The sequence below is a fragment of the Natator depressus genome, chromosome 7, assembly GCF_965152275.1.
Source record: "Natator depressus isolate rNatDep1 chromosome 7, rNatDep2.hap1, whole genome shotgun sequence".
Classification (NCBI taxonomy): domain Eukaryota; kingdom Metazoa; phylum Chordata; order Testudines; family Cheloniidae; genus Natator; species Natator depressus.
Window position 1 is genome coordinate 29,418,909 of NC_134240.1, and position 11,306 is coordinate 29,430,214.

The 11,306-nt window shown below is 45.6% G+C and overlaps 1 protein-coding gene across 3 annotated transcripts in view; it reads right to left on the bottom strand.

Annotated features, from left to right (window-relative positions):
* Positions 1–11,306, bottom strand: part of PACS1 (phosphofurin acidic cluster sorting protein 1) — a 97,545-nt gene extending 86,239 nt beyond the window's left edge. For all 3 annotated transcript variants that reach the window (XM_074957817.1, XM_074957816.1, XM_074957815.1), the window contains exon 1: positions 11,210–11,306. In XM_074957817.1, the coding sequence (XP_074813918.1) occupies positions 11,210–11,265 (56 nt within the window). In that variant the 5' untranslated portion in view covers positions 11,266–11,306. The remainder of the gene's footprint in view (positions 1–11,209) is intronic.

An 11,306-nucleotide genomic window follows, 5' to 3' on the forward strand; every position in this document is an offset into this window, starting at 1 on the left:
CAGCTGAAGGAAAATCACCTTTTGCACATGCTCCATACAGCTTGCTAGAAGCTTGATGCTAAAAATCTCCGAACTTTTCATCTTCCCAGGAGCACGCTCCTGGCCCCATGCTGAGCTCCCATGGAACAAAACAGCCACTATCCCTGGGCTTCAGTGGGAAGAAGTGCTGGGGTGGGAGCCAACAGGAAGCCATGAGTTCTAACCTCAGCTGCTCCACTTGCTGATAATAGTTATCTGCACATCACAGCTCTTACTAGCGAGCAAAGCAGCTACTGTTCATCCTGTTACCTATGGGGGAGCTGAGAGGTCGCACACAAGGTCATTTCAGGCAGAACCGGGAACAGAATCCTGCCGCTATTAGAGCGAACCCACCTCTCATCCACAGGCATACTGCCTTTCAGACCTGACACGTACATTCTGTCTGACTGTGCTGTCATCACACCACACTCCCCTTCAGAGCCAGAAAATTAAAACCTAGGAGTCCTGACTCCTGCTGACAAGGTCTGTTACAGACAATGACAGATCCACAGAGGATTACACCCTACTACTGCTAGCAATCAGTCCTTTTGCCCAAGTGGTAGAGGTCCATGCTGTGAAGCTACAGGTCCTGGGTTGAAACCCTGCTGCTGACCCAGGCAGGGGCCAATATAGCTCTTTAGGATGGGTTTAGTTTTTTTTTAAATGTAGGAAATTTCTTACAAAAAAACTACACTGAAAGAACACTGAAGCTGCAAAATCATGGACTCAAAAGTTAGGAAATGACAGAATTAAGGTTGTATGAGCAACCTTCATGAGCCCCCTTTGTATGTATGCAAGGTAGTCTTTAATGACATTCACATACTATTTGTTCTGCAGGACCTTTACTTCATTCAGGGCACAGGATGAATAGGAAATAAGGAAGGGGGCTGTAGGAAGTGAAGATTAGTATTAGAGCAACGGTGTTCTCTTGTGATGAAGGCACTAGATTGGAACCCAGGACAGCTGCATTCTACTCCTGACTGTGCCATAGACTTCTATGTGATGCTAGGCAAGACCGTCACAATGCATATAGATGATCCAGCACTACAGAAAACTAAGACAGGCGGAGCATTATTTCTGATTGTCCCACAGGTGTCAGTTCACCATCATAAAAAGCAATGCAAGGCCTCCCGTCCTTTTCCATGTAGTGTATTAACAATAAGATCACACGAACAAACTTGGGGGTGGAGGGAAGGGAATGGCAGCTCACTCATCACCAGTCCCAATCAGAAATTCAGTAACTGATTCACACCCATCTGATTTCATTCTGCATCTTCTATTCGAGGGGGATTCCTGACAGCCCCATTCCTGGGGCCTGGCCTTGGCCTTTGATCTTTAAGCTGAGATCCCACCAGTTCTCCTTTGCTAATCTCTGTGTGCAAATCATTATTTAGCTTTGTGACAAGGCTAATGAGTTCTGACCAGGTCATTCTTTAACTCACTCGCTAGCCAAAGTAAGCCTTTGGATTTTTTGGCCTACCTTGTGCTGTGCTTTGGATAAGGACTCGCATACGCCGTTGTGTGCGCCTCCATTTACTTATATTAATAGAAAATCATTTCCATGAGCTCATCATGCTTCCAATCAGAACAGCCTCCAGTGCTCTTTAAGACTCTACACGGTTATTGATGCCTGTAACATACTGATGGTAATTTATGGACAGACACAAACACTCAGTAAAAATGATAATGTTTACAAACTGGTGCCTCCGGAACGGTTTTTAGAAAGATTCGGGGGAGTGGGGGAAGAGAATCACCTCCTACCATCACAGCAAAGCAGCTATCTTGGTCATGGAAAAGTTATTTGATTAACAGTTAAGTACAAAAAGACGACTGTATCCAATGGCAAAACGCAAGGACATATCTCCCCCCCCCCCTTTTTTTTTAAACCACACACTGTAACACAGGGTGCCCCCTCAAACACTGACTGCCAGGGTACTGGGTTCAATACTGACTTTGGAGGAGGACCAGCTACTAAGCCACCCACTCTACTCCCTGCAGCCCCTATTTTCCCCCACACAGATCCCCCTTCATTGTTTAGCTTGCAAGTACAGTGCTGACAGTTCCTCCATGCGATGAAAATAATTAACAAAATATATTGCATTAACAAGATCAGGCTGATCTGTGCCAGAGTTTACCTTCAAACACCCTGGGTTAAATCAAACCGTGTCAATAGGAAGCGTGTGTGCCTAGCATTACTCGTTCCCTTTGAAGACAGGGGATCTTATCAGAAAAGCCATTGCCTCAAATGAATCATTAATTAAGCAGGTTGTCTGGTTACAAGAAGGGCAATGCAAGAATGCGAAGGGAACATAGGCAGAGAAGGAAGAAGGTGTGTCGTCAGCTTGTCCCACAAGAGACCATTGCTCTTCCTTCTGCCCCCATCCATTGCCTACCCCAGGGGTTAACCTCCTAGCCCATCTGATGTTCCTATCCACGCCCCATGACAGATTCAAATTCAGGCTGAGATGGGTTCATTTTCTGAGCCTTTCTTATTAAAAGCCTTCTGACTAGAACCTGAACATTAGAGTTTTTAACAGCTCTCAAAGAGGGGGGAGCTAATCCCGTTCATATAAATGGGATGCTCATTCTGGCACCTAACATGACACAAGGGGCACATTTCTGGGTGGGCCACTGTGGTGTCTGCAGCTAAAAATCAGGTAACTGTGCTGACAAATGGCCTGACGAAGGATAGAAATAGCTTAAGGGCCAGGACCTCCTGGATAACTATGATGCATTGCAGCACTTCATGGCTTCGGGGAATGATTCCCCCTCACCTCACGCTCTATATCATCATGTGGAAAAACAACTTGGGCTAGTTATGAACATGCACTGAGGCTTAGCCTATCCCAGCAAAGCCAGACGGTACATGAAATATAGAAACAAAACTTCTCTTCAAACAAAAACAGTCTGCCCCCTACACACAGTGCTGTAGTTTCAGCATTAATTTATGTCCCTAAACTGTACAAGAGGTGAAATGAAAGGGAGTTGGTCTTCTTTATAATGTAGAAAGAGCTCAAAACTGTTCCATACCCATTAAAAATTCAAGTCTTATCTAGTCTTTTGTCCTGGGAGTCTCTATGGAAAACTAGGATATCATAGATAATTAGGAGTAACTTTTATTCAGAGTATTGAAACCGTTGTTTGTGTTTGGGCCTATAACAGACATCTAGCGAACGCTTGGGTAAAGAGGGGTCTTAGTTACAGATCTGACACCTGAGAAACTTCACAATTCACACATCACACCTCCCAAGTGTCCTCCAGAAAACCCCAGTTAGTGCAGACTTGACATGCCGGATACTAGTTAGGTAAAGGCAAGTAGAGGGAAAAAAAAAAAAAAAAAAAACCACTGAAAGGGATGGCTTTTTAAATACATAATTAATAAGGCACTAACCCAGGTTGCCTTACATTTGCAGGCCGCTTATTTTCAAACACTGAACTATTTGACAACAGTGATTTTATAACAACTGCTGGAACTTTGTCATTTCCCCTTGTAACAGTGAGAGGAGAGATGTGCTGATCAGGCCAAAGTGAAACTAAATGGAAATATTCCCCACATCAACACCAGAGATCTCCACACTGTCAGCTTTTCCCTTGAAATGACCTTGCTCATAAATTCCATAGGCTGCATGTTTTTAAACACAAAGTGTCATTTCTGCACCATTTCTTGACAGACTTAAGCAACTCAAGAAAAGCATCCACTCTGCTGCTCCTTTAATTGAGAGGTGTCACCTAAATCGCCAGAACCATTATAGCTATGTTAAAAAGCAAGCAACGGAAGTCAGAGGAGGTACTGCCCAAGAGGCGTGAAATGTTTACTGTAATAAGAACATATTTGGATGGCAGTTTAATATTCAGTTTCAAAAGCACACTGGTTACTTTTTTAGCACACACAGGACTAATCCACCAAAGGAAAAACAGTCCTTTTAAGCATTGATGTAGCAACCAAATTAGTGTGTTTCACACATTTTGCTATGCATCTCTCGGGCCCCATCAGCACATTTGAAGGTCTTTTTTCAGAACAAATGAGTTGCCACACTGGATCAGACTAATAGTCCATCTACTCCAGCTTCCGGTATCCAGTTTCCAACTGTGGCCAGTACCAGATGTTTCAGAGAAAGATGCAAGAAACCCCCATAGTCATCAGTAACAGCCCTATGTTTCTTCCTAAACCCAGATCAGTGAGAGAGACTGGCTTATACGCAACATGCACCTTAGATGTTTTTAACCTCTCTAACATCGCTTCGGGTGTTATTCAAATAAGCATCTCAAACCTTCCTAAGATCTTGGTCTCAATATCTTGTGACAACGTGTTCCACAGGTTAATTATGCACGGCACTAAAAGTTATTACTCTTATCGGCTTTAATTTGCCACCTTTTCATTTAATTCAGTGGGGTTTTTTTGTATTAGAAAGTCAGTTAGGAGCATGTAATTGAATTTTTCAACACCACTCATTTTACACACTTCTAGCATGTTTTCTCTTACTCATCCCTGTGAGCTAGACCTCTCTCAGGGCTCTGACATTCTCTGTCTTTTTACACACCCTAAGATCTTGTCAGGTGGTCTGATTTCCCCTGCACAGAAGGAGGTTTTTATTGAGCCTTTCACCAGAACACCTAGGGATCCTTTTCTGAATGGCTACAATTAATCTAGGAGCCATCAAAGTTAGCTTCACACTTTCACAATGCTTCATTAAATCCCAGTAACTGCTTTACCACTGAAATATTTTTTTTAAATATACTAATACTCACACTCAGGCTTCTAAATTTCCCAGCGGATACTAGCTTCACTAGCCTATAAAACAATGCAAGAAAAGCAGCTCTGCAACATTTCAGATGTTAAATACAAGATCAAATATTTGTTTAAAAAACTTGTGTAAACACTGAAATCAATATATTTGTTGCCAATGACTTGAGATCTTAAGGGACACAATCTTAGAGTCTTAAATTGTAAACAAATGTCTTAATTATTAAAAGGGGCTGTTTTCAATCTTAAAATAAAATTTACATTTGGGCCTAATTTAAAGGGACACAACCTGTTTTTCCCCCCCATTCCCTACCCTTCAAGAGCAGGATCTTAAAGGCAATTAAAAATCTACAATGATTTCTCTCTCCCCCCTTATTGATGTTTTCAGGAAAGAAGAAACTGACTAGCCAATCAAGTAGGCAGGGAAATAATGAAATTGAATATACACAACTCACTGTACATTGCACAAAGAAAAATATACTTGGTTACCTTCAGTCAGTTATAGGCCTCTTAAGTGTCACTTATCTACCAAAGGCACAACATTTTCAGACAGAAAGGAGCATTTTGAGTTCTTTTTAAAACACAAAGATCTCCTCTCCCAATTGTTTGAAGTGTCCAAGTTCCTTGAGAAATCTGTATTTTCTTTGAAACCAAAGCTTGTTCAGGTTTGCTGACTAATGATACCTGGGGTCTGAGGTTGAGTTTGCTTGTTATCTAAGTTCCATGGAGTTTTTAAAAAAGAATTGTGTCCTAGAACAAGATTATTTAATTTACAGGTGTGTGTGTGCGCGCGCACGCACGCGCGCCCTAGAACAGCACGATTTTATTCTTTAATTTACAGCTGGTGCGTGGGTGTTTCTCTCATCTGCTCCTGTCTTATGAAGTAGCAGGGCAACGAAATATACAAGGATTCAGCTCAGGTTTTGCATGCTCAAATTCTGAGCATCTTATCACCACAGGAGGCTAAGACTTTCATGGCATCCTTCAGCATGGATACTTCCACAGCTCTGCATAAACATTACTCCTCACAATCTCTGGTAAATAGGCAAGTAGCCCCCCTTCAGAGTCAGAGAGAGAGAGACAAAGCGACTTGCCCCAGGTGACAGTTAGTGGCAGGGCAGGGTTAAGACTCTGGAAATCCTGGCCTCCTTTCCTCTGCTTCTTAGTCCATTGGTGTTCTACCAATTAATCCCAGAACGTGCTGCTTGCACACTAAACTCAAGCCTTGACAACTCCTGCTTTTCCCCACACATTTGTGGGGGTCTGTATTTTTCATAGCTATTTTCAGATTTTGTTCCCAGTCTGAAATCTGATCAGCCATGTTGCTGTTTAAAAATGATAATTAAGGCTCTAAGGCATGGGCACATGTAAATTAAAGATGATCTTGTATACCTCCATACCCTCCCTGGCTGGCAGACACTGTGCAATACGAACGTGCTCTAGCAGGAGCCAGCCAGGACTCCTAGGTTCTATTTGCAGCTCTGGGAGGAAGGGTTAGAGCAGGGAACTTAGAATTTGGAGATCCTGGTTCCATTCCTAGCTCTGCTAGAAATTCATTTGATTTCTGTAGGACTCCAATTCCTCCATCCGTAAACTGCGGCAAATACATGAAGCACGTCACAAACATGGTTAAGTTGCTCAGGAACCAAACTCACAGACAGCAGAAGACCCCTCTCATCATGCCACCTCTGGAAGGTAGGAAACATGAAACAAGTTACCACCAAGACACAGACACAGCAACAGGTTACAAAACCATGGAGGGCTTCCTTGTTACAAGATTAGGGAAGGAAGGGAGAGCAAAACCACCAAGGTTGATAAATCCCTGCCTGCGTTTATTTCTTAATGCAACCATGACAAATCACCATGGACGCCTGCCAATGCAGGCACATTTTCTCACTTTGCCCTTCACCTCAATAATTGAGGATAATGGGGAAAACACATTTCTTGGATTTATATTCCCTCCCCCCCCCCCCCCGAGGGCAATGGAGCGCTGCACGGCAGGTATAACAAACCACTCTCTGGTACAGCTGTGTTTCAAAACTGCCATAGGACTCTAACAGCAGCAGCAGCCGCCAACAAGAGGAGGCCTGGCCTGCTGCATTTCCTCAGGAATTCTCTGCATGCCAGTTACATCTACCAAAACACCAGGGATTAGCAGATGGGCGAGATACAAGAGACAAACAAACCCAAGCGGCTCAGAGTTTTATGTGAGAGACACAGGAGCCAGCCTCTCCACCAGAGCCATGCCAGCTACGGTGATGTATGGTAAATGGCGAGGCCATAAAAATGTAGCGCACAAATCACCCCGAGTCTATGGGGCAAAAAAGGAGGTCCTGTCATCTTCACAGCAGAGGAAGTTATAACTCGGGCTGAGATTTTATCTATGAATGGTGGATCAATGTAAAAGCATTTCTGGAGTAATGACCACAAGAAATAGCCCTGGAGAACAAGCCCCCAGTTTAGCTACAAGGCCGTGAGCATGCAGTACCCACAACCAACATGCCTCAAATCTAACTCAGATGGACTCCCTCTAGGGAAGAAAGAAACCAGGCTCCATGGTCCTAGAAACCAGGCTCCATGGGCCCCTAGAAGCTTGGCTAGCTCAGTCTGTAGTGCCTCAGAGTCCCTGTTCAGGCTGTAGGTTTTCAATTTGCTTTGTACATGAGAAGCTAAATTAATCCTTGTGATATCCTCACTGACTTAAGGTTCCTTATCCAGGGAAGTCATATGGCCTGCAATAGACAGTAGGTCACAGCAGATGATCACAAGGGTCCTTTCTGGCTTTATAATCTAGGAATCCGGCTAGTGACGGGGGAGATTACAGCAGGCTCTCTGCTCCCCCTGCCCCCTCCCCACCTGCTGTCCACTAAAATGAGAAAGGAGGCTTCCATCTTGTGAAGCCACTTGAACTAGCACTGAATGTTCAGCCACAAAGAGCCAAGATCCCAACAAAGGGGTGGTCCTGGGCAGCCAAAGCAGCATGCTGAAATGCAGTACAGAATCCTGGTGCAGAACATGGCTCTACATTCTCCTTTAAAGCTGACTAGGACCAAAACATCAGCAATCTGTGGGTACTGGGAAGGCCTACGCTAAGAGTCTGCTTTTCAGAGGTGGCAAGTTTCCCAAGCTCCAGCTGAAGTGAATGGGAGCAGGAGCTGCTCAGGACCTCTGGGGAAAAAGCATCAGGCCCTAAATCTGCTTTCTTTTTGGATGGATGATGAAACAATTTAACTACCAGCCTGACAGGCTGGGAGGTGAGGCATGTGTAGCACAAGCCTGACCTTAGCAGTCCATCTGAAAGAGAAGCAACCACATGACAAAATGCTACAGGAGCTGATAATTGGCAATCAGGACACCTTTCCTAGGAGGAAAATGTATTTAGAGACTAACAAATGTATTTGAGCATAAGCTTTCGTGAGCTACAGCTCACTTCATCGGATGCATTTCTGTTTGCCGATACAGACTAACACGGCTGCTACTCTGAAACCTTTCCTAGGAGGGTTTCAGAGCTCTTCCTGAAAATGTCAGTGACTTTGACTAGGACATGCACAATGAGCTAAGTGCTGAAAGAGAGACAACGGCAGCCTTTACAAAGAGGGCACATTCATCCGAAATGGTCCTTTTCTCCCAGGTAATCAACATAACACTTTGACCAGCAGAAACTGTGTGCACAGCACAGTTTTATAGCAAAAGCTCACAGCAGGGGAGAGGAAAATGCAGACAAGAAAAGTTTGCCATGTGTGGCAGGCCCAGAAATGCCTCAGGGAGGGCAAAGTAGCCCAAGGGGAAATATACTGAGATACTGAGCTAGAACTCAAATAGCGCTGAAATATGGACCTTAATGGCCTAGAGGTGTCTAGTTATAAAGCACAAAGAGCAGTAGTTAGGTCTTAAAAACCAAATGCACCTTATTACCTCTTATGGAAAGGTCAAGATTCAGTTTAGAGAGACAAGGTGGGTGAGGTAATCTCTTTTATTGGACTAACTTCTGTGGGTGAGAGGAACAAGCTTTCTAGACACACACAGCTCTTCTGTCCTGAAGATCTCTGTGTAGCTCAAAAGCTTGTCTCTCTCCCCTGCAACAGAAGTTGGTCCAATAAAAGAGATTACCTCACTCACCATGTCTCTCTAGTATCCTGAGAACCAACACAGCTACAATACTGCATAGATTCAGCTCAGTCTTATAGTACTAACTTTCAGAGTAACAGCCGTGTTAGTCTGTATTTGCAAAAAAAAAAAAAAAGGAGTACTTGGGGCACCTTAGAGACTAACCAATTTATTTGAGCATAAGCTTTCGTGAGCTACAGCTCACTTCAGAAGTGAGCTGTAGCTCACGAAAGCTTATGCTCAAATAAACTGGTTAATCTCTAAGGTGCCACAAGTACTCCTTTTCTTAGTACTAACTTTGTTACTTAAGTAACAGTCTAGTATTTTTATAAGGCCCTCCTGACCATCACATCCAAGTGCCTCAAATATTACTGAATTTGTCCTCAAAGCCTTGTGGGCTGGGAGGTTTAATTCCCTATGTCATTAATAGGAAACTGAGGCCCAGAAAGATGAAGGGACTTGCCCAAGGACACACAGAAAATCTGTGGCAGAGCCAGGAACTGAACCCAGATCTCCTAAGGCACTAGCCCAGGACTGAATTATGAGACCATCCTCTCAAGTGAGCACAATTTAGCTTGATATAATCATACATACAAAACTTTCACTCCATTTGTTTTAGAAGTAGCTTTCACCTAGAACCACCAAGGTCTGCATATACAGCACATTAAACCTGCCACTTCCTCAGAAATGGACCCCCATAAGAGAGACATGGAAGAGCGGGGTGAAATAACAAACATTATATACCCCATCCAAGGCAGACCACAAGCTACCTGAGGCAGCCTGTCCCCTCTACAGTGAGCCTCACTCATCACTAGCTGCATAGTTTGCCAGGACAATAAAATACAAGGGATTTAGTGTCTTGAGCAAACCGTGAAAAAAAATGTAGACCAGTTACCTATTTAGACAGGGAAACCTGGAGGATCCACTGCTAAGAGTTCTCTGGAGAAGCAGGATTGCTTACTGGAGGTGGACCTCGGTGCAGGTTTGGTTCTGTGGGCTACACGCGTTGTTCTTAAAGGGGTGTTGAATGCATTTGAATACAGAGCAGATCCTAAATGCACTGGATGAGAATTCAGGTTTTTTTCCACCCAAACGTCCAAGAAATCAACAAGAACAGCTGGCTGGTTTTTAAACCCGCCAGTGGGGTGGGAGGCAAGCCTGAGGCCAATGCTCTGTGAGCTGAGAAATGTGCAAGTGTGTCGTGCCACCACCGTGTTTGAGATTGGGGTGCCCTTTAGCATGTAGGAAGTCGCCCTGGTGACCACAAATCGCCACAACACAGCAACAGCCGGATGTGTTGGAGGTAGCAGAAAAATATCCCAAACAACAGATAACCACAGCAATTACAATCTCTGCCACAGCAGCAGCACGGGAGCAGAATGACAACGAATCACCTGGACTCTGGCAGAATCGAAGGAACGGTGCTAAAAATAAACAATCAATGAACTGAGAGGGCTGATTATTTCGCAGTAGCCACATGCCTCTCCCTAGCCAGGCACAACCAGGCAGCAGCCCCCATCCGCCAGCCCAACACCATCAATTGGGCTTTCACAACAACTAGCATTTTTAGGAAGGAGGTGTGTCCCTGGTTCAGACACAAGGAGAAAGGGAACGCAGTGGGCCCCTGAGCACACACCTGAGAGAGAGAGAGAGAAGGGTGCTTTCCCCTGAGGTGGCTGTGGGCATGTCGCAAGCACAAGATGGAGAAGTTGAGGGATGTGTGGGGCAAAGGAAGTTGATCTCTCTCCTGGATACTTGGGGGAAGAAACAGAATTGGGTTTCACCTAGCTTCCAGAGGGATGGTTCCCCTGGGGATGGACGGACACTGAGCAGGGAGTGGGTGCCCCATGCTGGTCCCTCTGGGCTCAGGAGCAGACATATGTTCCCAAGCAGATACTGCGGTTCAGGTGGGCCGCCACAGCAGTGGGGCCCTGGTATCCTACAGAGCCCACTTCTAGGATAGGAGGGCCCAGAGGTTATCCCAAGGGGCTGGCCACTGCTAGGCTGAGCAGGGAGCTGGGTCCAGGAGCAGGGTCCCCTGCGGCCTCTCCATGGAAGAGCAGGGTGGTGGCAGGGAGGAAACAAGGGAACAGAAGGGCAGAGAGAGAGGAGACTCCCTAGGAAGGAGCAGCAGGGCAAGGCGGGCTCTGGGGGGAGATGTTGGGGAGACAAAGTAGGAGAAGGGACCGGGGTAAGTGAAGGTGAGACTCTCCATGGGCAGGGGGCCTGTTCCAGCCAGGTCACCCAGCATAGGGGGCGGGGCTAGGGGTCCGGTCCAGCCGGGTCTCTCCGGGGAGGCGGGGGGGGTCCGGTCCGGTCCGGTCCAGCCGGGTCTCTCACCTGGGCACGCAGCTGGGCGAGCTCCGATCCACCTCCCAGGTCGCGTACAGGTTCATCTGCACCGGGCGCCCCGCCGCCCCGCCCGGGGCCGCCCCGC